General features: G+C 37.9%; 1 protein-coding gene across 1 annotated transcript in view; it reads left to right on the forward strand.

Moving 5' to 3' along the window:
* The window catches only part of PRDM6 (PR/SET domain 6), a 105,292-nt gene that overhangs the window by 40,829 nt on the left and 37,003 nt on the right, over positions 1–27,460 (forward strand). The window contains exon 4 of the mRNA XM_003310792.5: positions 26,019–26,146. Coding sequence (XP_003310840.1) covers positions 26,019–26,146 — 128 coding nt within the window. The remainder of the gene's footprint in view (positions 1–26,018; positions 26,147–27,460) is intronic.

Below are 27,460 nucleotides of genomic sequence, written 5' to 3' on the forward strand. Positions count from 1 at the left end.
CCTTTCCTTTTCCCTTTCCCTTCCCTTCCCTTCCCTGTCCTTTCCTTCCCTTCTCTTTCCTTTCCTTCCCTTCCTTTCCTTTCTATTCCCTCCCCTCCCCTCCTCTCCCCTCCTCTCACCTTCCCCTTCCCTCCCCTTCCCTCCCCTCTCCTTCCTCTCCCCTTCCCTCCCTTCCCCTTCCTCTCCCCTTCCCCTTCCCTTCCCTCCACTCCCCTTTCTCTCCCCTTTCCCTTCCCTTCCCTCCCCTCCCCTCCTCTCCCCTTCCCTTCTCTTCCCTTCCCTTCCCTTCCTCTCCCCTTCCCTTTTCCCTTTCCTTCCTCTCCCCTCCCCTTCCCTTCCTCTCCCCTTCCCTTCCCTCCCCTTCCTTTCCTCTCCCCTTCCCTTCCCTCCCATCCCCTTCCCTTCCTTCTCTCCCTCCCTCCTTCCCTTTTTCTCTCCCTCCTTTTTTTCTTCTCTCCTCCTTTTTTCTCTCTTTATCTCTTTCTCAACAGCAGTTAGCCCTGCAAGGTTATCTTAAAGAATTAAGAAATTTTCAAGCATGAGGAATAACTATTTTCTTAATGCATTTAGCAGTACACATATGTTTTTTGGTTAGAATCAGGCACACAGAATCTTTTTGTAGTGACTTTATTTAAATTCTGTCATTTATTTAGGATTTTTTTTTTTTTTTTGAGACAGAGTTTCTTTCTTGTTTCTCAGGCTGGAGTGCAATGGTGCAATCTTGGCTCACTGCAACCTCCGCCTCCTGGGTTCAAATGATTCTTCTGCCTCAGCCTCCTCAGTAGCTAAGATTACAGGCATGCATCACCATGCCCGGCTAATTGTTTTGTATTTTTAATAGAGACAGGGTTTCTCCATGTTTGTCAGGCTGGTCTCGAACTCCTGACCTCAGGTGATCCGCCTGCCTCGGCCTCCCAAAGTGCTGGGATTACAGGCGTGAGCCACCACGTCCAGCCTAGGAATATTTTTAAAATGATAAAGCCCATGTGTTCCATTAAAGTGTTTATGGCATTAAGTGATTAAAAATTGCTTTTGAGCCAAATGATAGCCAATAAACAGTTACTAGTTCTCTCAAGAGATGGTCTGGGAATTCAGTGCCACTGCAATCCTGCTTACATTTCTTTATTCTTAATAGCACACAGTATTGTCTGCTACTTTTTTCATTATATTAAAAATTATGGTGATGCACGTGTTCTCACTCATATGTGGGAGCTAAAAAATTGATCTAATGGAAGCAGTGAATAAGATGGTGGTTACTAGAAGCTAGGAAGGCTAGTAGGGAGGGGAGATAAGAAGGGTTTGGTAAATGGACACAAAAATACTGTTAGGAGGAATAAGATCTAGTGGTCACTAGCACAATAGGGCAGCCATAGTTAACGAGAATTTATTGTGTATTTCAAAATAGCCAGAAGAGTAGGTTTGGAATGTTTCCCACACAAAGAAATAATAAATATTTGAGGTGATGGCTAGCTCAGTTACCCATGTTTGATTATTATCTGTTGTATGCTTGCATCAAAATTTCATATATATTCTATAAATATGTAGCAGTATTATATAAAAAAGAAAAGTTAAAGAAACTATTATTAATGTTGACAGCATTTACCATATGCCTGGCATTGTTCTGTGCACTTTGCACATACTATCCACCTTAATCCTTGAATCATCCTTTTGAGGGTGGTGTAATTATTTCCATTTACTATGTCAGAAACCGAAGCCTCGAGTGGCTGTGTCTATCACAACACCATGGTGCATCGGAGTCATAAATTTTAATATCTATCTTTCTCAGCAGATTGGATAAAAGTAACTTGAGGCCAAAGGTCATGTCTGACTCAAATGTATATTCTCAAGTTTTGATTCATATTTTCTGAATGAACAATGATGATAAGAGTTACTTATTGATATTGAATGCTTATTATATGTCTGGTACAGTGCCAAATGTTTTGTTTCTAGGACTACCTAGGATTGCATATCAGCTCTGTTCCTTACTAGAAGTGAGTTCTTGGGTTAGTTGTTTAGCCTTTCTGTACCCCGGGTGCCTCAAAGACAAAATGGAAATAGTAATAGTATCTGTTCCATAAAGCAGTTTGAGAATGACGTGAGTTAACATATAAAGCACTTAGAACAGTGCCTGGCACAGAGCAGGCAGCTTGTGCATATTAACTATCATTATTATTTCCAGCCTAGACATATCCCCTTCTGACGTATGTGCCCTTTTCATAACACCTATCCTACTTTGTCATACTTAAAAATTTTTATTTAGAGAGTTCCAAACTTCCTTTGTCTATTACTTGAGCCAAACTTCTATATTGTAGTATTTTCAGTGCTAAGAATCCCATGCATTACCACGTGGGGTGTATAAATGTAGAGAAACATCTTAGGCCTTTCAAAATTAGAATTATTCCTAGTTGTAATTAAAGTTATCAATTTTCACATAAGTAGGATAAACAAATTCCTCTGTTGAAGTAACAGCAAGTTATGTGGGTGGTTGTGTGTGTGTGTGTGTTTCCTCTTTCTAACTTATCAAAGAGAAGTTTTGAAATCTTGGATTTTCTATAAGCGCTTTCTAATGGGTTTCCTTGTTTAGTTTTTCACAAGAGCAGGTATATCATCCCCATATCTCTGGTGAAGCACTCTCCAAGTGTGTTGACATTTCAGGAAGTCTTGAATGTTGCTAAATGCATCTGTGTTTTCTGCTGAGTGGTTGGCGCAGACTCAAAAAAGTGTGCCTACACAAGATAATTTCCAAGTATGATTTCTAACATGATAGAATTGTAGTTGTACACACATATGTGTATATGCAGGTCAATATCGCTTAGAGGCCCCTTCCTTTTTTATTAACATCATTGTTTTGGAAGTTTTTAGTTCATTTAAATTAAAAATTATTGTTTTAATTATTTAAAAAATTATGTCCCAGATATATTAGCTTTTTGATGTTTTTTTCCTATTTTGCCAGGATGTAGAAATTATATCTTTACAGTTGTTGAAATTTGATTAACTCTTACATGTTATCTTTAACAAATATTATCATGAAGACTATTCTCTGACAAAAAGTATATTTTGTCCATTTAATTCTCCTAGCTTGCAAAATGTACAGTATTCTAATAGTTATCTCCCTAGTAAAGGCTATGTCAGGAGAGAGGGCACCTTGATATTGATAACACATTTTGTTTTGGAAAGAAGATATAAAGTCAGTGACATACAGTGTGAGAGGCCTGTGAATATGAAAGTAAAAAGGAAATAATTACTTGATTGCAGAAATACTGTTAGTTATCTCTGTCATAATCTCCTTTTCCATTTAAAAGAAAGTATTCTTACTATTATAGGTAATGCATTTTGCCAAGCAAAGGGGATAGAAGCAGGAATCTTATATAAATCCTTCCTATGCAAACACGTGTGTTTCTCCTACAACTGAAAGAAATAACTACCTTTGATAGTACTAGTAATCTTTTCCTTTTGAAATTGAGTTAGTGAAAGCTTCCATCATAGGAAGGAAGAAAACTTCTAGTAGCTTATTACACATTCCTGAAAAAAAAAGACAAAAGAGCAAAACACAACCTAAATATCCTTTTTTATTAAAAGTCAGAATTAGCATTGCAAATACAATCCAGAACTTCAGAGCTGTCACTTAGCATGAACCTTTTGATAAATTGGATCCTGATATTTACAAAATCTATTAAAATACAACCAATAGTGTGTTTGTTTATATGTTGACAAGATGATATACACCCTGAAGGTCAAGGGTGATGTGAACTGTTATGGTGTTCTTGTCAAAGTAGCTAAAAAAAGTGGGGTGGTGGCTATTTAAAGAGTTTTGATGGAATAATGGCTTTACCACAAGTGTGACAGCAAATGCAAGGATCATCTTGAAAAAGTTCAGTTGATTTGAAACAAAAATCTGTGATGTTTATCAATCAAAAAAAAAAAAAAGGAAAGTCTCTTCTTCCTTCTGTAGCATGTTAGAAAGTTGGCAGCTCAAATGGAAAAACAAATAGTGAAGTTAAACAGAAAGAAAAGCATTGATTTAACTTCTTGGGTGGTTTATCAAATGCCACACGAACTTTTCATTCTGTCTTGTCATTTATTAATTACCCTCTTTTAATCAAGCCAGTTAAAGATCAGTTTACAAACTTTTGGGTTACTTCTGTGTAAATAGTTCCAACAACTCAAAGTCACTTTGTCCTTTTACTAAATAATCTTCTCTAATTGTTAGCCAAGTTGTACTTCTTTTTCTCTCATAAAAACTCGAAATTTATCTGAAAAATAAATGTGGGATTTAAATAATACTTTTCCCAGCATGATTTTATTACTACATTTGAGTTCCTTGTTCTCTTTTTCTTAACAATGGTAACGGCCTTAGTTATTAGAGATGTTAGCTCAAAAATGTAACACCGAAAAGAATGTGAAGTCTTTAAGTCTGTTAAATTTTTCAGTATAGATCCTTATTTTAGTGTTTCAAACTAGCATCTAGAAAAAAACTGAGTAAAAACTGTATATGTTAATTTCAAAGTAATAAATTAAGTTTATTTTAATGAAAGGAATTGGTACAGTATGTTAACCAAATATGAATTGATATAAGAAGATAGATTTGGATGTTAGATCCCTCCATCTATTTAGAAAACATTTAAATTTTTATGTGTTTTAAATTTTAGCACACACAGAAAGCTAATTTTATGGGCATTTTTGAATTTAATGTTAAAAGGAACTGAGCTTTTTAATATGTCTGTCATAAAATGGTTTAATTAAATGAAATTAAGCCAGAATAACTGTAAACAGACATAAAAATTATTAATCTCATATCTCTACCAATCATTTTCAATATAGGATTTCTGCTAAACAGTATGTGGTTTAGCTCCCAGGAATTAATTCTTTGAGTACATTTAAATAAATTGGATCATCTCAAGTTACTGCTCCGAAGGCAGAGATCTGCAATAGAATGTTACCTAAGACATCAGTGTTTTAAGAAGCTAATCACATCGCAATGCAGGGACATTTAACCTGCAGTGGTTGACACATTCAGCCTCCACAGGCAATAAGGACAACCAGATCTTATCAAAATAATGCATTAAAAAGAGCAAAAGTATTCTTAAAAAAAAAAAAACCCAAGTCACTGATCCCTGTATGCCTTAAATAATTAAAAACTTTTGCTGAAAGCAAATTATCTCTGTGGTTTTCTTGACTTACAGGTTCATGATCACCTCAGAATTAGCAATTATTAGATGGTTTACATAGGCCGGAAACTGTGGTGAGGTAAACATATATCAAAGTATTATGAAAACAATTAAGTGCTACACAAGTGGGAAGTGTTATCATATTAACATGAATGAAGCTACCTTTGCCTGTGTGCATTTAAAACATTTTATTTATTCTATCAGATGAAGGTTTAGAAGTCAGCAACTCAGACACAAGTAGTGGAAAATCTTTAAGGCAACATTAAGACTTCTGAAATTCACCATGCTGAAAAAGCTGAGGTTGTTGCCCAAAACAAAAATAAAACAGAACAGAAAGCCATCATTAACTGTAAGAGTGAATGCAGACATTTCTCCACTCAGGTGGCTTGTGCATGTCCAAGGGCTGAGCTCAGCTTTGTATTAAAGACCTGTGGATTTAATAAAACTTTAGGGTGAACCAATTTATGGTTGCTATAGATGGGAAGTTAGTAACACAACATTACAACAACCACCCTCCCTCCACCCCCTGCAACTCCCTAGCCTAGAGCCCTCTAAGCCATTAAACTATTACTAAAGCTGATTAATCAACCCTGACTGCTTCTAAATAAAACAAATGATTTAAGAATTAAAGTTTCTGTATCCTATTATCAAACTCATTAAGTCATCTCAAACTGCTGAATTTTGGATGAATTTCTAAATTCCTAAGAATGTATTCATACACATTTATTCTCCCCTCCCCATATTTATCCATGATACACAAATATTAAAATAATCAGACCAATCCACTTGGACAGTGGAGATCAACATAATTACTTTAAAGTTTTGTTAGATTGTTTTGTTAACTGACATACTGCCTTGGGATATTTTAAAATAATTTTTTATTACTTTTTCACTCGCACTAAAGTAAAGGAAATTAAAGTATGAAAATTTTATTTGCAGACGGTCTAAGATCTTACGGTAGAAATGAAACTTGTTGGGCCAACTCTCACTGTTCTGCTAGACGTGCATGGGTTTTGCAGAGGCCTCTTTGAATTGAGAGTGACCAGATTTCTTGTGAGTTTCAGGGAAGATTTCAATTACAAGGTTATATTTCAACCCCATCCGTCTCTGAAGTCAGACCTTTATCTCCTTTTGGAAATCATTCCATTTACGAGTTTTAAGACTATGATCATATGACTACAATTTGAATATATTCTTTGGCATGTTACATGGTGACCCTCCACTTCTATTTTATTTCTGTCCTGGTCGTTTTAATATGTTTATAGGGTTCATGTTGGCCGAGAACTGCTGTGAGATATGGGACGTTATTCACGGAACAGAGTAGACTGTTTTGCAAAGTAGACACCCGAGAGGCTAAAGTGTTTTTCACTGTTATTATTTTCTTTTATTTTGTAGAAAGAATGAAAATATAAAAAGAAAAAATAACTTAATTAGAAACTAAGTAGCCAGTACATCTAAGAGATTACACATATATTTTAGCACATTTGACTCTATTTTGGAGCCTTTTGACCAAATTTTTCTTCTGAATTTTAATTCTCTTATTTGAGAATAAGGGGCTGGAGATGTTATTTGAATTGCTTTTTTAATTTGCCGATGGTGGTAGAAAAAGGTTTAATAGAGGTGATTTTATGTGTGCTGAATTTAGGCAAAAGACTACATGTTTCAGTGTATTTCCTCTCCATTTCTTTCTCATTTTCCGTCTTTACTTTCCATATTACTTTCAGCGTTCTCTCTCTGTCTCACCCACTGCTCTCCTCACTTCCCAGAGTCTGGCTGGCAATGTGTGCATGGGAACCTTAGCAGCTGAGGGGCACCCCAAGTTTGCATTGTGGTTTGGTGGCAACAACCCACACTCTGCAACCAAGCTCTTGGGGCTTTAATTCCCAGCTACATCTCTTTCTAACTGTATAATCTTGTGCAAGACACTTCTTCTCTTCATGCCTCAGTTTCCTATATGTGAAATAGGTTAATGGATGGTTGTGAGGATGAAGTGAGATAATATATCGTGCATCCTCCAAACTGTCCCTGACATGAGGTAAGCACCAGATATGTGTTTGCTGTCATTTCACAATATACCCATTTCTAAGTTACTTGCACATATGTGTGGACAGTGGGATGTGGAAGAGTAAACTGGAACATGAAATTGGGAGTTGAGAATTCCAAGACCTGAATCTGATTCTGCTGTGAGTCAGTGTGCAAGGTGACTGCAAATCACTATTGGTGTCTTGGGATCATCAAATTTTAGGATTTAAAAATTTTCATATTACCCTGGCATTTTACTTATGGATGAGCAAGTCAGGAAGTCCTTAGAGCTTAAAATTACTCACCCTCTAGCACACATTGCTAGGGCAGAGCCGGCCTTGGAAGCCAGTGCAGTGTCTTGCTTCTTAAGCCAGTGTTTCCCAAAGTGTGGTATGTTGTTGTATTTAAAACCATCCTTCTGAGCAAACTAACACAAGAACAGAAAACCAACACTGCATGTTCTCACTCGTAAGTGGGAGTTGAACAATGAGAACACATGGACACAGGGAGGGGAACATCACACACCCGGGCCTGTCAGGGGGTGGGGGGCTAAGGGAAGGATAGCATTAGGAGAAATACCTGATGTAGATGATGGGTTGATGGGTGCAGCAAACCCGCATGGCATGTGTATACCTATGTAACAGACCTGCACGTTCTGCACATGTATCTCAGAATTTAAAGTATAATAAAAAATAGAAAAAAATAATTTTAGGTGATATACAGAAAAGTGTTCTTAATATGCCTGGCACATCAAACCCACAGTTTTACAAATAATATTGCTTATGATGAGGCTAAGTACGAGGAACAAACTGATTTCAAGTCATTTTAAGAATATTAAGTATGTGATGGTATGGGTGGTATAAAGATACAGCAAAAACCACGAATGCTGATGCTGAAGTATGGGAAATCCTGCCTACTCTGGGTTCACCCCACCACCTTTCAAATACTGATATAGGCCAGGATTATATGACAGCCCACATGGTTTTCCATGATGTAAGAATTTTTCTGTTTCACTCATGATTTCTTGCCCAAAGAAAAGAAACTTAGGCCTGGGGAGTTTTCCCTGTTCTAATGACTTTAAAAAACAAGCACATGAGTGAATATTGGTAAATAATATGACTTATGATACCAAAACATAGGAATCCATGTTCTGGAATCCTAAATGCAAAAGGAAGCAGTAGTTGTTGGCAATTGTACCAAGGTAAGAGAAGTGTGAAACATACTTTAGAGGGAAAAGACAGATATGAAAACCAAAATGTCAGGAATGGTTCTGATAGCAGGTTATCTTATCACATGCATATGAGCATTTACTCATTTGCTTTCAGCAGACATTATTAAGCACCTATATAATCTCTGCTCTTTATCAGTGTGTACACAAAGGTAAAACCTATTTCACACAGCAACTATATTTTTGAAACATTATAATTTGAATTTGCTTTATTCAAGTCATACTTTAGGGATTTGGGAAAGTTGAATGTTTTCAGGAAAACTAGTAAAGTTTTTTGTCAAACAAAATTATTCCTTTATCTCTTTGGTAAATTTGGATTTTTATATATCACATCTGTAAAAAGCAAAGCAAACATAATCATAGAATTTTCAATATTTGGACACATTAGATGACAAGTGTTTGGTTTTGTTTCAGTTGTTTGCTATTTCTTTTTGAAGGCATGGAAAGAAGCTATTGGAAATGTCAGCTGGTCTAAGGAGAGAAGCAGCAGGGCCCTTCCTTAGCCTTGTTAAGCACCATGCTTCCTGCGCCTTCCGTTTAAAGTACATGATATGGTTTGGCTCTGTGTCCTCGCCCAAATCTCATCTTGAACTGTAATCCTCACGTGTCGAGGGAGTGAGATGATTGAATCATGGGGGGTGGTTCCCCCATGCTGTTCTCCTGATAGTGAGTTCTCATGAGATCTAATGGTTTTATAAGCGTCTGGCATTTCCCCTGCTGGCACTTTTCTCTCCTGCCTCCTTGTGAAAAAAGTACTTGCTTCCCCTTTGCCTTCTGCCATGATTCTAAGTTTCCTGAGGCTTCTCCTACCATGCGGAACTGTGAGTCAATCAAACCTCTTTCCTTTATAAATTACCCAGTCTTTCCTATTTCTTTATAGCAGTGTGAAAACAGACTAATATAGTACACTAGTTCAATTTTTAAATGAATGAAAATTCTAATATTAAATTAGCAGTTCTTTGACAAGAAAAAGAATTTATTATTTCTTAAAGTAGAGGTCTAAACTGGCTGAAGTGAGCTTTAAAGTATACTATAGAATCTCTTGGTGGATTCCGTATTAGGCATATGTTCTTGTTTAGGTAGTCTGTGAAATGATCTTCTCATGGAAACATTCAGAAGAGATGCACCTAATAGTTTATAGATGATATTCAGTGAAAATTAGATTTTGCATCTATTTTTTTGGGAGGTGTGTGTGTGTGTGTGTGTGTGTGTGTGTGTGTGTGTTTTAGCATATGGATGGTGTGGTCCATAGATTCTTTGTTGTTCTTGAAAGGGTCTTTAGAGAATCATTACTGGTATATGCTGAACCAGTCCTCAGGGATACAGGTGTCACTCACTGTGTGTGGCCTGTGCTGGACCCTGGTGACTTTCTTTCTATAGGGTCACTGCATCTACTGTTTTGATTCCTTTGACTTATCCAACCAATTTTTAAAATGTGAAGATTTGGGGACCTTGGGTTTATTACAGGTACAGAATTGAATTGAAAGATATCAGAGATTCTGGAACCAAGATGTGGTTGGAGAGGAGCATGAGGGATGGGGTGGGTGATGTGGGAGTACGACCTGGAAGGAGGAAGGATGGGTGGTAAAAAGGATGCTGCAGGAAGGGCTTCTGTTTGATATAAATGTTTTTATGATTTGTTTGTAGAAAAGATGCTGACACACTTGTAACCCTTATTTCAAAGGGCAGCAAATCTTGCACTTGATTTTTCTGTGTAAATGAACTGTGTAATTGGTAATAGTTTATATCAAACCATTGAAAAATTTTCTAAGCACTATTGCAAGCTTGTAGACTTCCCAAGTGATATCATAATAATATCATAATTACTGCGGCTTATGAAAAAAATGGGTTAAGTTCTAAGATGTAGTAACATCTTTAATCTGAAATTATCTGCGCTTGGCCAAATCAGCTTTCCTGTATTTTCTTTCACAAAACATTTGGTCCCAATTGTAGTTTTCTTTCTTTCAGAAAAAAAAAAAGGTCAGAAAAAGTTCAAAATGACATGATGGAATATATATTTGTTTGGAAAAATGATCTGGTTATTGCCATGGCAGCTATATTAAATTTTTAGGGTTATGTGATATAGTTTTTATATTAATACCATCTTTGAAATTTATTTACATGATGTAACAGCTCTGATGGTTACATTACATCTTTGAAAGCAAAAATGTACAAACTAGCCAAGATTTATGCAGCTTCTCAGCAGGGCAAAATTATTCACTTTAAAGGGAAAAAAAGATATTTGTTGGATTTTAATTATACCATTTAGATGTTGACATGTATTAAATTTATTGCAAAAGAAATGCAAAGATGACTTACAGAAAAAAAAATTCTTACCTAATAAAAAATGGCACATATCTTGATAGGCTATGAATTTTTGCTTTCCGATGAAATTGTTACAAAGTAAATGTCTGAAAAACAGGTTTCATGAATAAGACAGAATCTTTACATTCAGTCTTTCTTCTGGTGCATAGGATTGTTTTATGTGTTTACTCTTGCTGAGACTTAGGCTTGTAAATGGCTTACTAATAAACAGAAGGCAAGTTGTTAATTCTTAAATTTTAATTATAGGTATTATTATTTTTAAAGTTGTTTACAGGCTATTCTTTCATCAGGTGTGTCCCCCTTTTAAATTGAACCTCAGATTCTAAGTTAAAATTTTTTATATAAAGTCAATTATTTTTTAGAGTTAATTCTGATCATTTTTACAAGGGTGATTATAGAAATTAAATAGAGAAAAAATATAAACCATGTGCAATTTATCATGATTATACTTCCTTGGTTTTATAAACCCAGTTTTGAGAAATTATATCCCAACTCAACATTATTTTATAAAATAAATATATCAAATTCTGATTGTTTTGAGTATATGGGAGTAATATTATTTCCTCCCTTTAAAATATTATTTTAACTTAAAAAGAAATATGATGTGATGCAATGAGATAGATCTGAAATGATTTAGAAAGTTTGAAGAAAATTTTCAAGTTTGAATTTGCCTGAATTAACATATTAAACATTATTTAATACCTTGGCATTTATGTAATTAATTCATTATATAATTAAAGCAATTGTATAGGAATTTTTCAGAATTTTTTATGATTTGTGAAAGGGGATCACTGAGCTACAGAAAAAAAAGATTTTTATTTTTCTAGAAATTCCCTTTTGTAATTGTATGTCAGGCACTATTTGCAGCCCTTGATATGTCATATTTCTCTTAATCCTTGCTTACTCTATAGAGTTATTATTCTCTTCTTACACACAAGAATGAGCTTGGAGAAATTAAGTAACTTATCTGAAGTCACCCAGCTGAGACTTGATTCCTGCTCTGCCCAGTTCCACTTAATACACAATACCCAAGGGCCCAAAATTCTGTCATTTCTTCTGTATTTAGCTATGCCTAGTTTTTCAGAAATATTGAAGTAGAAGGAAATTTGTTTTGGAAAGGGAAATTAAAACCAACCAATAGAAAATAATGATAATGGTACTGTTTGAGCACTTAGTGTGTGTCAGGCTCTTCACATGGACAATCTCATTTTATCCTCACAGAAACTCTGTAATATGTCATCTTACAAATGACTTAAGTGTTTTGCTGAATCTCAGATTCAGAACCAGGCTGATTCACTCCATGACCATGCCTCCTTTTCATTTAAATCTAAATGCACAGCTTAAACATTTGTATAACTGAATTCACTTTTAATTATGTGGACTTTTAGAAAATACGTCTTTTTAACAGTTTATTCTTGACTCAACGGCTCGGAAGGCATAAACTATGATTAAATTTGCCTAGGTCTAATAAAAGATTGCGACTTAGGTTATCCCATCTCCCTCTTACTGGGTATTGAAATTTTTTTATATACTTGAAATGGTTGCATTATGACTCTTATCCTTCTGGGTTCCAACAGTCAAGTACTTATATTAAGACATATTTACAGTCATCAATTCATAGGGTCATGGAAATGGGCTGGAGAATCCCAAAGATCATCTTATTTAAAGCCCATGCTTCACAATGGAGCACATGGAGATTCAAGTTCAGTGACTTAGTAGGTCATACAGTTAATACTGCCAGAGTAAGAAGTAGAACACAGGATTCTTCATCTGTAGCTCATCTAGCAACTAATTAACTAGGGAATATGAGGGGGTAAGCCAGAGGAAGATTAACAATGCCTAATTTATACAAAATTTACAGCTCACAAAGGAAATGATTCTATTGAATGAGCTAATTTAATGTGATTGTATGTTTTCTTTTTAAAAAGTAGGAAAAATGGTGGCATCATAGGATTTGATCAAAGCTGACAGGGAATGCTTTGGTGTCTTAATGACCATTGACTCACTAAATCCAGCAATAGGCAGTGCTAAATGTTCACAAAGCTGAAATATTGAGCAGCCCAGTGTAATCTGGCCCACACACATGATTTCTAACCTAAAAATATCTGTCTTATGAAATAAACCAACCAAAGGATTCTATTTCAGTTTGCTTTTCTAGCGGTCCTGAAAATGTGGTCAGGGATTTAGGTAAAACCAGTATATCACAACACAATTGCAATCAAATTCAAAATGAAAGCACAGTGAAGACCAAAAAAAAGAAAAAAACAAAAACAAACCAAAGCAAAACAAAACAAAAAAAACTCAGGATTTCTAGCTCAGGAAAGGAGGAAATGAGAGTGAGATCAAGTACTTCAGAGACCGAAGAAACCCATCAACCTTTGAAGAGAACCTCCTCGAAAGTACATTAAACATCCCAAGGACTCTAACTCAGTCACGGATGTTCTCATTTCCATTTCTCCAGTCAGTACTATCCTTTTATCTGAAAGTATGGGATTTGGCAGTAGTTTTAAAAGTGTGTGTGTGTGTGTGTGTGTGTGTGTGTGTGTATGTGGGTGTGTGTATACACACCTCCTTTGAGAATCTAATAAAAACTATGAACCTTCTTCCCAGAAGGTTACTCATATGCACACACACCATTTTCTTGTGGTTTCAAGGTGTTTGTAGCCCTGCCTGAAGCTTCTCTATAGACCCCGACGTAAGAGATTTCATCCATTATTTCCTTTCAGCCCACAGATGCTTCCTGTGGAAAGAAGGGAATCAATCCCACGTCCTGTCTAGAATTTAGGAAGCCTACAGGTTATAACAACGTGTAACTAGGTGCCTTCTTTTCTTTGGGGTCTGATGTGAGCCATAACCTCTGCAAAACAAAGGATCGGCAAACCTTGTGTCCCAGACATTCAGGTTGACGGGATCTCTTGGTTAGATTTCCTGGGAACCAAACCTTACGACGCAAATGCCCATCCAGAAACACAGGGCGTCTCTCTGGGAGACAGCATGGTGTCCCAGTGCTGGCTGCACACTTGCCAGCCTCCCACCCAGCTGTGTGAAAGGAGCTTTATTAGCCAGCCCAAACCAGGCCTGTTTGGAGTCCTGGGCCACTTCCATTTTCTGAGGCTCTTGATATATTGAAAAATGAAAAAAATGCCAAAACAGGGTTACAAAAACAGTGGTATACTTTAAATGTTTACCTTTAACAACTTAATGCTTTTAATACCAGAAACATAGAACTGTGCTATTCATAAGTTAATTACAGGATTTATAAAAATGTTAATTTATGGTTTGCTACAGGCAGTGTGGTCCAGTCAGGGGATCCAATTTAGAGTTGTGCAAAGAAGGCCTCCTTCTTCCAATCCTGTCAGTCTATCTCTGTGATTGTATGCATAACCTCATCTGGAAATGGCTTCAAAGGTCTAAATTTGAGGCTCTTTATGAAAGTGGAGCTGAGTGGCCCTGCTAGCACCCCCTGGAGAGGACTTGCAGAAAGCTCTTCTGAGGAGGAGCTGGGGTTGCCCTTGTCACCAGAATCCCTTGCCTTCTCCTTTGAGTCTCACCCTCCTCAGGGAGCCTGTGCTCCTGTACTAGGACTGCAGCAGCATGATGGGCAGCTTCCCCTAGAGCTCTATGAGGACTAACACAGCCTTCTATGCAATGGGAAGGATCCTGGGAATGGCCATCTGCTCTCCCCCATAGTGGATGACTTCAGCCCTTACTACACATTTTCAAATTCCTTTAAAAGGTCATTGCCTCCTTTCAAACTTCACTTAAGGATAAAGCTCAAAGTGCAAATATTCTTTTCAAGAGTAGCTCCTTGACCCACCTTCACAACTAGGTATAAATTACAGCTACCAGGATCCTTATGAGAGGAGAACTGGGGCCTGAAGAGAAGCACTGAGGCATGAATGGGGTGGGGGGATGGTTTGAGGAGTCTGTGAAAGGGAAGACTAGGGATGGTAACAGTAGTCCTCCGCGTGGGACAGTTTTAGGGATTGGAATGGGAGGAGAACCAACACTTGGAGAGAGAGAGGTACATGCTAGGCCTCTCCATTGGGTGAAGTCTTTATCCTGCTGCTTTGTAGCAGCCTCAACTCTGCAGACACTTTTGGACATTTTTAAAGGAAATGTTCGTTTTAACCATTGAGGCAAGGCATACTTTTGAAAGCAACATTGTATCCCATAAAATTCTCCCAGGGCATACTCAACTCTGCCTTAGCTGTTTTGGCTCACTCACAGAGCAGAGAGACATGGCCCAGCCCTTAATGCTTGGGTACCTGGCAGGCATCGTATCCTTTTATCTATATCCACCTGACTGTCCATCTCTTCATCCAGCTACCCATCCAAGCAGCCATCCATCCAAACAACCAACCAACTGACAGACATTCCCAACACAAGGCACTATATGCCAAGCACTATGCTAATGCCTAGGGATACCATGGCAAACAAGACAGATTTTATCCTTGCCCTCATTGAGGTTATATCCTTGCATGCTTGTTTAATGCTGCCTTTTAAATCCAGCATTGGTTTAAATGATTAGCTTTGCCTCTCTTTAAGTCCTGAGGTCCTTTTTGCAAAATTGTAATGGATTACCTTTTCCACGCGTAGGAATCCCATTCTAGACAACAAATATCCAAAGGTTGGATGGGAAAATCTACAGATTTGGTACCAGATAAGATGTCTTATGATTTGTTTTACATGTCTCTCACCTATGGCACTGTAAATTACTTGAGGGCAGGGAGTGGGTCTTAGGTTTTTAATGCTCTGCACCAAGCACAGTGGCTGGCACACAGTAGCTGCTTACTAAATTTTTGTTGAAAGAATGCTGTCTGGGAAGTCAGAGGTCTAAATTCAAGACTCATCATTACTGTCATCACCCTCTATCCTTGGTGCCTCATCTCTTGGATCTTGATGGGGAGGAAACCTATGGCAAGTAAATGTCTTTGATGTAGGCCAGTAGTGGCTCTTACATGCTCCCTTTCTTGAGCACCCTGAGTCTGACGGGTGGCTTCATCTCTTCCATAGTTGTCTGATCCAGGGCAGGACAGTGTAAACCGGGAACTGAGTGCATGCTCAGCACTGTCCCAATGTGACATAAGGAATGTCTTCTCAATTATTTAAGATCTAAAAATATGTTTTCTGTCCTTGACAGATGGCCACTTTTCCCTTAATAAAGCATGTCTGACAATCACACTTTGTTGGTGTGGTTAGGAAAAGAATGTCGTAGACTTAGGAAAACATAATAATTTAAAGAGTGACACATTTCAGCAAAGAAATAAAGCTGTTGCCTGCTCTGAAAAGAAGTAAAACCATAGGAAACCATTACTTCATTGGGACAAACATTCTGTGTCTTTAGAAAGTTCTCACTAAAAAAAAGCGGGTGAGCTCTAGGGCATAGTGTGTGTCTGCGCATATATAGAAGTAGTCTGTCTATTTTTTAGAGATGTTCCCTTTACAAACATTTCCCACTTAATACTTTGTAAGTATTTAATACGATTGCTGTCTAACATAGCAGTTTGCACCTAGGCTTTGGTCCAAGCTGCTTCTTGGAAATCATATTTTTCAGTAGCTACTAGGCTGAGGTGTAGTCAGTAACTGAGGTATAGTCAGGTTTCAGCAAGGTCTATTCGGTATTGTACCCACTAGACTATATAAACCAAAATTTCCGCTACAATAAAGAGTTAAATAGTACTCCATAAGACGTGTTGCACGAGGCATATGGAGATTTCAAGTGTGCATCGCAGTGTGAGCATTAACTTAAATGTGTCATTTTATAGTTCTCTAGTGCAGAACTATTTGGTGCACGATTGTATGTAACGTGCAAATCCCATCAGTTCACACTACTATTATTTGTAGGATTATTTTAACAAAATAATAGTTCCATTTCCTGTTTGGTATAAAACTAAGGCTTTATTTTTAAAAGTGGAGGAAGATGTTAATACAAATTTCTCTGTGGTTTATTTTCCAAAATTGATACTTTCTCATATGTAGCATGTTGTTGTTGTTGTTGTTTCCAAAATCCATCTTTCACTGACACGACAAGGGATGCTGAGTAGCTCTTCACATCTGCTAGCCACAGTCTGAGATTATTTGCAAGGCAGGATTCTCTGATGCCAAGGGCTGAGGTCTAGTTTACTGATCCCCTTCCATCTCAGCAAAAGTGTATATGAGAGAGAAGAGAGAGAAAAGCCAGAATAGGAGGGAAGCTGGAAACTGTGGTGCTTACTCATTCATCTCAGGATATGGAGACAAACGTGGTAATAATGAAAGCTGCCCTTTGTTTACAATACACACAGTTTGTGGCAGCAATCTTTATAAGCCCCCAAATGGCGCTTAATAAATAAAAGAAGATACAGGTTTTCTTGATTAGTTAGATATAAATGTTTACTCAAGCTTTCATGAGAGTTTTCTTTATTTTTACAGAGCTCTCTCTGCTCAAATGAACGCGTGAACGGATGTCTGTTTTTTTAATGTGAACTCACTATATACAAAATAAGTTTTCGCAGGATCCAAATTCATTTCATTTGTAAATTATTTAATAGATGTCAAGAATTCTTGTTGACTGCTTTAATTAAAGATAGATTTTTAAAGACTGGATTTAAGCAATTTTTAAATGGGTAGATTGTGTCAAAGAATTTTGCAGTCTGTGAAATACATTAACACTGATACTAAAAAGAGAGAGAGAGAGAGAAAAAAAAAACGAACAAGAAACTGCTCCATGCAAATATTTCCAAGGTTGTTCTTAGCAATGTAGGGTTACCATTTTTTTCCTTTTTAGTGTTGATGTTGTGTGGACACTGGAGACAGTTGTGCACTGTGGATATTATTGCTGCAACGGAGAAGAGGGAAAAAGATAGGTTTGTAGCAGGGCCTGTGGATGGCACCAAGCCAGTGCCGTGAAAAATGGCAAACATGTCACAGCTAACAGCTGGATGCAGAAATATTTCTCTTTAATTTGGATGGATAAAATTTTTTTCACAGCAGGGCACTCTCAAAAGAGTACAACATCAAAGAGGGCGGGTCTCACCAGTCAGACATCAGCTGGCTCCAGGATGGAGCAAAATGAATGAACTGTCAGGACTTTTCCAGCATATATGCTTTTGCCAAGTGAAAAGTTAAAGGTTCAGTGGCTTGTTCAGATCACAGACAAAATCCTGATAATGGAAGCCTGATTCCCCAAAGTCTTCCTCTGATCAACAGACAGAGGATGCCTGAAGAAGACTCCAGATTGATGGATGGCAGGCTTCATATCGACGGCTGCCGCCGTCTTCAGAGATAAGTGGAATTCACCAAATGCTCAACAGTTCTCAGGAGTGCCTGAGTCCCCATGTCATAATCCTCAGAGTCACCGACTCTCCTCTGCTAACTTGACACTTAGCAGTAGCTGACCCACAGTGTGACCAAAATACCCATTTCCATTTCTTCACATGGCCGGCTCTCTGATGAAGGCTTTGCAAACACCACCATGGGTGTTTTACAGTTTATTGACACTTCTCAACTGTTTTTCTGATTACCATATTTCAGTCTTGACTTATATGTTAGTATTATCTGCACACTCAACATAAACCTCTAATGATTTTCTAATATTTCTGGAACTTGATGAATGTGAATTGACAAAGTACAGTATATAGCTTTATATCAGCATTACTGAAAATACAGCAATGGTGTATATAACCATTACTCGCTTATTTTATGGGGTATTTATTACTTGACCTTTGAAGCCACATTTTAGAATCTTGGCATTCGAGACATTCCAAAATATTCCAAACCAAAGTGAAAGGAAAGGATTTCCTTATTAGAAACAACAACAAAGTAAGTTAATTATAATGGGTGGAGGAGCGAGAAACTATTAAAATGAAAAAATGTATAATATATATTTGAGAAAAAATAAAAAGCTGAACACACATAATATGGGCACACTAGTCGGTGTTTAATGAAGAAGCTTTATTGTAAAATATGCATATTCACGGTCTTATGCATTGTCTTTTTTTTTTTTTTTAATGTTGCTGGTCATTATGACACATTGCGATAAGCAGAAATGGGGATTTGTGTCTTTATCCATTGCATGATTGCTAGTTGTTTACATTTTAATAACATTAATTCTCACTAAATTGACATTTGTTCTAAAAATAGAAATTTGATTGATAAAGAACTTTATTAATCATTATGAATGTTTTTATGACCCTCATTTGGAGAATTTCAGTTAGTTTTAAAGGAAGAGCTCTACATTTCTCTCTGATAGGGCAAATAGGATGTGATGAAAAAAGCAATAACATGGTGGCCTATGATTCACATTTCCCAGCTATATAACTGCGAGCAAATCATTTCATCTTTCTCAGCCCAAGGCTTATTACCTGTAAAACAGAATAATATTCTCAGCTTCTCTTGCAGGTCAGTTATACAGATAAATAAGTCTGTAAAAGTATTTTATAAACTCAAATGCCACACGAATATGTATGACTTGGTCATTAACTGATGTTCTTTGCTTGTGTGAAGGTGGAGGCAGATGCTTTCACTTATTTTGAAAGTTTCATTTTGTGATCTTTCTTCTCAAGCCTTGATTTAGCTTTATTTGAAAGTTTAAAACCAGAAAGGTTAGTAGGCCACACTGTTGTGGTATTTGCTGTTTTCCTCTCTAGACTGGGGAGCAGTGCTGGATCTCTGTGGATCTGAGGCTCCAGGCTGAAATCCACAAATGTCCCGGGCTTTGCATCCAGGTACATGTGACTGTACAGACAGCTCACCTACCTTGAACATATTGAGTGTTCATGCAGGAATATGGCACTGTAAGTTGGGGCTCCCTCTGGTCAAAAATGTCAGTGACTTCAGAGGTCAAGCAATCCTATATGGTAGGTGATGTTCAGTGAGAGATATTGGGATATTGGGGATCTGAAGCCACAGCTAATTAAAACATTTGTAGTAAATACTTGTTAATTTCAAGCATGCTCCAGAAATGTTCTCAAAGGTGTAGTGGGTGCCTATGTCTTTTGCATGACAAGCGACACTGCAATGAACTAAAAACTGATTAACTTTAGGAAAGTGTGGAGTTGAAGAAATGCTTCCTTACCGTTTTCTGAACAGTATTTACATTCATATACCATTTCTTATTTTGACATAGTTTGCTTTATTTTAAAAATAGATTCATCTGGGAGATAAAATATAAACTATTAACACGTCAACTGTTTTACTCCTGTATTCCCTTGATGTCATTCCAAATCTTTTTCTTCTTTCTCTTTTCTTTTTCAACAAAAGTTGATTTCCTGGTGTGTACAAAACCCTGTGTAAGGTACCTATCAGTAAATTACAAAATGATTAAAATGCACTCCTGCCCTCAATGAGTTTATGCTCTGGTAACCTTAGAAATAGTTTATTTGCATATGCTGCGCATAATATATTGTGGCCAGTGTCCGTGAGCAAGTTAGTAGATTATGTCTAGGCTGACATTTCTCATCTAATAATAGTGTTGGTCTAAGGCTGGCTATGTTCTTTGAGCTCTTACTAGATGTACAGCATTGTTTTCAGTCCTTTACATATACTCACTTGTTTGGTTTTTATATCAGCTCTTTGAGGTAGGGATTATTATTAGCACCATTTTTTTTTCTCAGAAAAAGAAAGTCTCAGTTTCCTTAAGAGGTTAAATAACTGACCAAAATCACATCACCACAATTGTAACTCACATGCATTGAAACTGACACCCACATGCAAGCTCTTAACCTCTGTACTCTACACCCTACGGTCGCCCTTAACCATAGTGGTTTATATCGTGTGTTTTCACTGAGAATACTTAAGAAGGTCTCCTTTAACAACCACCGTTCACCTTTTAAAAATCTTTTATTTAGCAATAAAAGTATTCTGGTTACTAATTTTTCATAGTCAAAACAGCAAAGAATCATTTTTTTGAGTAAATGGTTGTAGAGCTGTCTTATGGACTACAAAATACTGGGCCTCTACCTCCTGACACACAGAGGAATTGTGTAGTAAAACATATTTATCTATGTTGGCAAACAGTATGCTTTCTTAAATTTCTAATACACTTGACTATTGGAACCCCAATTTTCTGAATTTTACAGAAAGATGGGGCTGTGTAAAGGCACTGTGTAAATAGGTAGAGGATATCTGAGAAACGGTGTCTTTTTATCTGGTCTTCCCAGGATACTCCGTGAGCTGTGAAAGGATTTTAAACAGCGCTGGGTTCACAGGTCTAAACTGGAAATCTCCAACGACCTTTTCTGGGCCCTTTCTGTGGTAATTGTTTATTCCATTTTAAATCATCATATGAAATTCACCTTTGTATTTCATAGAGTTGAAAGAGATTGGCTTCAAAAAGAATGTAATATTTTTTAATCCTAGTTGTTAATACTTAGAATCAAGGTTTAATTGCGTTTAGTGGTAATTTCTTCTTAAGCTTTGAGTAAAATCCAAGATCTTTAAGAAGATACAGAATTATTGTGAGAATTCAATTACTTCGGCATGCATTGGGTTCCTTCTATGTGCTGGGCCCTGTGTTAGATGTATGGGCATGAAATATGCTTCCTCACCTCAGCTGCTTGGCGAAAACTGAAGGAGGCTGGCACTTCAACACACAACCAAATGCCAGTATCTGGAGCCTTGGCACAGGGATATGCCAGGGTTGGGAACATGGGAGAGGGCGTCTGAAATGTCTCCTCACTCCCTGAAAACTGGCTAATCCCTTTTATATGAAACCTTCGGATCCCACTTCCCCCTCCCCATGCTGAAATCCAGGGAACCCGTTCGGGGAGGAGCAGATTCATGATTAAGTGGTAATTCAAGTTCCTTTTGTCTGAGGTCATTAGCTCTCTTCAGGATATTTACAGGACTGAATGAGGTGAGGAAGGCCTCAGCACACTCCCAGATGGGGAGGCAGAGAAGTGGAGAGAAGGTGAGAATGCCTGGTGATGAGGTCTGGTTCTGTCATGGACTAGTTGTCTCACTTTGCTTAGACTACTAACTTTTGTAGATGCCATTTCCTTCTGTATAAATGGATGGGGTTGGAACAGATGGTCTCTGAGGTCCCTTCCAAATCTGATTTTCCTGGGCTCTAAATTTAGCCACAGTGCTCGGCATTCTAGCAGAAGAGTTGGTGACTGAGTTCTTCATGGAGGCCTTATCTACTGGAGGAAATGTGCTGCCTGTGCTTTTTCACACAGGGTCCCCCAGCTCACCTTGGGCCCCTAGAGGTGTCCTGGGAACTGTCTCGGAGAGTCATGGTGGGGTTAGTTGTGCTGGTAAGGTGCTCCCATCAACCCCTCATTTTTTAACCAGGGCAACTTTCATCTGTTTTTATAGTGGAATTACATTTAAGACTTCCTTGAATTAAAGGGGATCCTTCACTTAAAAAGATCTTTGAAAGCCTGTGCTGGTAAAAATGAAGGGAAATTAAAAACAAAAACAAAAAACACAATACTCTGCACTCCCCTTCACTGGAAAACTACAGGACAGAAAGCTTGGATCTTGGGTCAGATGATGGCATCTGGGAAGCACAGGAGTGATGAATGTTTGCAGTGTTTCTAGGCTGTCACTTCAAACAGTTTTCTTTGAAAGTGCCCCCAGCTGTAATGGACTGATTTTCAGTGGTGGCAGGAATTCCCTTACAGCTGGGCTTGCAAATGTAAATGTCTAATGAGGCCAAGCAGGTAAGTAAATTAGTGAAGTAAGTAGCATGTAAGACAGTAGAGAGGTAGAGACAGCAGAACTGGAAAAGCTCAAGCCCAGTCTAAAGGGAGCCATCTTTTCTTATCTTAAGGGGATCACTGCCAGAGATCGAGGACCCATCTTTTGATTTTTCAGAAGTTAGAAATCTCAAGTAGATAAAATTTAAAAAAATTTTAAACATTGTGCAGGAAAAACAAGGTTGGTCTATTGCTTGAATTTAGCCTGAGAGCCACTAGTTTGCAAAGGAGAAACACTTTGCTCAGAGCCACCAATACACACAATTCCTATCATTTGGAAGATGGTATTATGCTTATGTTAAAACGAGCTTAGATCAGTCACTGGCTTACACCATTTCTATGATTATTGTTGTTATCGTAAGCTGGCAGCCTTGGTAAATGACAAAGCAGTGGACAAGCCACTCACAGACAGTTGTTGTAACGTGAAACCCTGGTGCATATTTTACTCCTGTTGCTCTCATTTAAAGCTAGATTTTGTGCAAGGAAAATAAGAGCATGGGAGAGAGTGGCACTTCCTAATATCCAGGATCACAATACAACTCCTTTCTTGTGGTAGCTTTCGGTTAATGCCATGCATGATTTGTAATGAGTGAGAAATTGTGTGATCATTATTTCAACCATATGTGTGATGTCCCAATAAATAGAATTAGATTCAATACTGTTAAAATCCGCTTAGAAAGGTAAGAATTAGGTCTCCCTTTTTCTTATGTTTCTACTCCTATTGATAAAAGAGAAAGAACAGACCAAAAGCAATGGTTTGAAAATAGCAGCAAGAACAATCACAAAAGAAATCAGAGGCTGATAGTATAGTGATATGTATTACAAATATTTTCCCAAGAGGATAACAGAGAGTTTTTAACGTTAGGTAACATAGCTTCTCTGTTTTAACAATGCATGCAAAAACTGAACTACAAAAAAAAAAAAAAAAAAAGGGCTAGGTTTTCTTTTCATTTATTTTTTTCTCTGATGTTTTTTGAAATCAGTTAAGAGGCTCTTGCTATACTATAGGTGAGAAAAAACATCTTATTTAGGCTAAAATGGTTAACAGTGGAGAGAATGACATAAATGCACTTGAAAAGTACGTAGAAGACAAATTCAACTGGATTTGATGACGGCTAGGCTCTGGGGGCTGAGGGAGAAAGCAGTATCAAGGTTGAATGAGTTTGTTCAACTCTGGGTATGTAGTCATGGGGTTTAAGTAGGTGCATGGGATTTGCGTCACAGTTTCATGTGAAATATTATAATGTTAGTATTAGCTAAAGCCAGGAAAGCCAAACCTCATGCCATGTGCTACATTGTGTGATATTTGGGAAAAGCCTGACAAATAGCCTTTTACTTTTCCTCAAGGCAAGTAGCAGTTTATATCAGGCAGGCAAAAATTGTAGATTTCCTTGTAGTCACAATATACTTAGTTAAGATTACTGCTGAAACAAGAGTGTAGGGGGAAACACTTTTCATACTAATTTTCAAGGTGGACTGGTTAGTGGCTGGTGATCAAATGAGCCAACAGTTAAGACAGCCCCCACTAGTTAGACATGTTAGAGGATTTTACTTGCTGTTGAAGATAGTGGCTTGATGCACAAAGGAGGATTGTTGTGTGCACTTCTCAAAATGCTTCATAATAATTTTCACCAGCAGTCCCTATGGAAGGTTTATTCTTGAGGGAAGGGAGGGTAGGGGGCTGGGTCATCAACATTTCTTACTCCATCAAAGATTAACAGTGGCATTAAGGGAACCAAATGGCTTTGGTCAATGTTGCAATTTTGAAGAAACTGGTTAAGATTAAAAATTTCAACTCTGAGGCTGTCAACAACAGTTTCAGAGTTGAAATTTTGAATCTTAACTAGTTTTTTTAGAAAAACAGAAACAGAAACAAAACCCCACAACAACAAAAACAGAAACAACTACAGTGTAATCAATCCTAAATATGTTGTCTATCATTAGATTGTTCATGTAGCAGATGTAGCCACCCCATGCAATGTTTCCATTTTTTGCCATTATCCAAAACCTAGAAATTTAAAGAAGTCATTAGCCTTAAATAAATATAATCCAAGAATCTCTTCACTCTGCTCAAGCTAAATTGATTATCAGCTGTGATCACTCTGGTGTGTTTACCCAGTCATAACTTCTCAATTGTTTTTAACAGATTAATGTTTGAATTTCATTGTGGGGTTAGTGGAAAGGTTGGGGTTGGAGAGGAATGAGTTCAAGAAAAGCAAAAAATAAAATAAAATAAAATAAATAAAGTAAAAAAAAACTCAGCTGTTTTTAAATGACTAGTAAAAAGAAACTGTCATCACTAAGCCCGTTTGCACCCCCTCCCCCGGAATAGAACTGCTGAGCTAAACTAATATGAATGACCATACTAATTTTGGAGCCTAAATGTAACCAGTGAGGCTCTCTCTAACACTTATTTTCCATGCTTATTTGAAAAGGAAAAGTGGAAGGGCCGACTAGCAAGAGTGAGAGACACGATTTGTCAGGATGCTCTGAGAAGTAGCTACCAGAAGAAGGATCCCACTGCTGATTTTATCTGAAAAGATGCAGTGTATGATGGTCCTTCTGAGAACCATACCCTTAGGAAATTCTTTAATTGTCCCTGCTTCCTGGATGGCCCCAGGACTGGGAGTGACTTTCTAGAATTGCTGTGGATACATGACCGCCTCATCTCCCACTCCTCTAGATACCATGTCTCCCTAAGTGCCCTGAATCTGAAGTCGTTTCTGGAAAGGCAAGCTGTTGCCTCTGCTGTTGGCGCTGACTCTGTGTTTGCTTGGCTCCCTAGTTGCTTTCACAAGACTTTTTGTCCCATGCTTATTGAGTGGTTTGAAGCAGATTTCGTTTTCTCAAATGCTATCTTGAAAGGAAATCTGCTTGAATTGATGTGAGGCAGTAACAATTAGACAACTCAGTTAAGAAATGTAGGATTCATAGGAGACAGCCATTTTTTTTCTTTCCTTTTTTGAGGGTCTCTCTTTTTTTTTTTTTTTTTTTTTAATGACTCCTCTCCTACTAGTTTCAGGTCCTGAAAACTGAAGCCCTACATCTTCTTTGAGGTGAGAGTCCATTTATTTCACCCAAATCAGAGTCTGTTTTGCCAGTTCTTTACGGCTCCATAACTCTCCAACTGCCTTCTGCTGGGTGTCGCCCAGCCTGTTGAACAGACAGTTACTGCCTCCCGAATGCCTCTGGGCAGTTGTGTGTTTGAGACTGGGGGGCCTCGAATGTGGATGTTCCAACAATGTCAGTGCGGCCTCTCCTTTCAGCTTGCTTTGTTTATCCAGCAGCTCATTACTTAAGACTAGCCTGTCAAAATCAGTTAAATATTCTTTGGGAAATATGGTCACATCTGTGAGATACCACAAATATGTTTAATACAGAGAAGATTGGCTTGATAAGAAAAACATGATCGACTTGCATCATCAAAACATATTTTCCTGTTATTCCGGTTGAGTGTCCACAAGCATCAATAAGCACTAGCAAACCTAAGGGCAATAAATTTCTGCAGCTGACACATAAAGACACCAAGGGAAGTAGGGAAAATGATTGCTGATGATTCGTTCTAACTACTTGACCTTCTGACCTCTTCTCCAGATATATGACCAGGATGGGACACTACAGCACTTTATTGATGGTGGGGAACCTAGTAAGTCGAGCTGGATGAGGTATATCCGATGTGCAAGGCACTGCGGAGAACAGAATCTAACAGTAGTTCAGTACAGGTAAAGTATATCTTGATTTACCACCTACAGAGCTGAAGCCATTTGGCTTGCATATACAAATTCAGGCTTGCCGCTGGTGGGTAAAAAAAATCCTACAGAACTCTGCAAGGACTGGCAGACATTTTTTTTTTTTTTTTTTTTTTTGCTAGGTTTCTGAAACCTCCTTAGTTCCTATGACAGTAAGAGCATTCATGAACATTTAGGATTAAAAGTGTTCGTAGATGGCCTCCTTCACTCCGTGCACATGGTGAAGTTACTCCCACATCATTAGAACTTCCAGAATGGTCTGAATGAGCCCAGCAAACCCACTGACTTCGGGTGCTTTTCCCAAGCAGACGTATTCACACAGATAAGTAGAAGGTCAGAGATTCAGCCTCAGGTCTCTTGCTTTCAGTCTCCTTCATGCTGTCTCCTTTGAGGAATAGCTTTATTTGCACAACAGCATGGGAAACCAAGAACTCGCTACCTTCCCAAGGATACCTTTCCAAAACCGTTAGACTTAGTGGCAGTGACAGAGCCAGGGTAACTCTCCTGCTCCATCTAAAGGTGGCAGTGGGTTTGGCCCTTTGATGATTCAGGATTTGTTTCAGTTGATGAGGCAGTTTCCGGGCATAGAGAAGCCCCTGGTTTCCTGTAAGGTATGGGCAAAACACAGAGGATAACAAAGGCAGGGTGGAGCCATCCCCATTTCCCGTAGGGGGTCCACATAGGGAGGCCTCTGGGGAGCTGAGAAGCAGGGTGGATTCCCCGGACACTCAGCCAGTTCTTCTCAGTGCACCTGCTGGTGAAGCCTTTCCACTTAGTGCTAAGGAAGGCTGGAGTGGAGATGAGAGGGCAAAAACAAATCAAATAGGAAAAAAGCCCCACCACTAAGCCTTCTTCTCTCAAAATCCCTCGAAAACGTGTGCTATATAAATATATGACCTCAGTTATAAACAGCCGTGTTCCCTTTAGAATCAGAAGCAACTGTTTAGCTTTATTAGGCACCACAGACACATCAAAGCAGAGGGCTCTGTGCTCAGCAACTTGGAGTCCTGCCTATGGCTATTTATTTTCCTTTCCTTTTTTTTTTTTCTTTTAAACGAAGCTTAAGTTTTTTCTTTTTAACTTTCTTCCCCTTGTTGGTTAAAGGCTGCACAAATTTGGCTTGCTCTCTGAGGTCTTCAATTAAAAAAAATTTGGGCAGTATGTGACTCACCGCCTTGGTTTTCAGTGCAGTTTTATTTCATTAAATAACAGTTTAAATGAAGTAGCACAAGACAGTATTTCATTACACTGCTGTATGTGGGCTTTATTCACCTTTATTACAGCTGC

Source organism: Pan troglodytes, chromosome 4, assembly GCF_028858775.2.
Source record: "Pan troglodytes isolate AG18354 chromosome 4, NHGRI_mPanTro3-v2.0_pri, whole genome shotgun sequence".
Lineage (NCBI taxonomy): Eukaryota > Metazoa > Chordata > Mammalia > Primates > Hominidae > Pan > Pan troglodytes.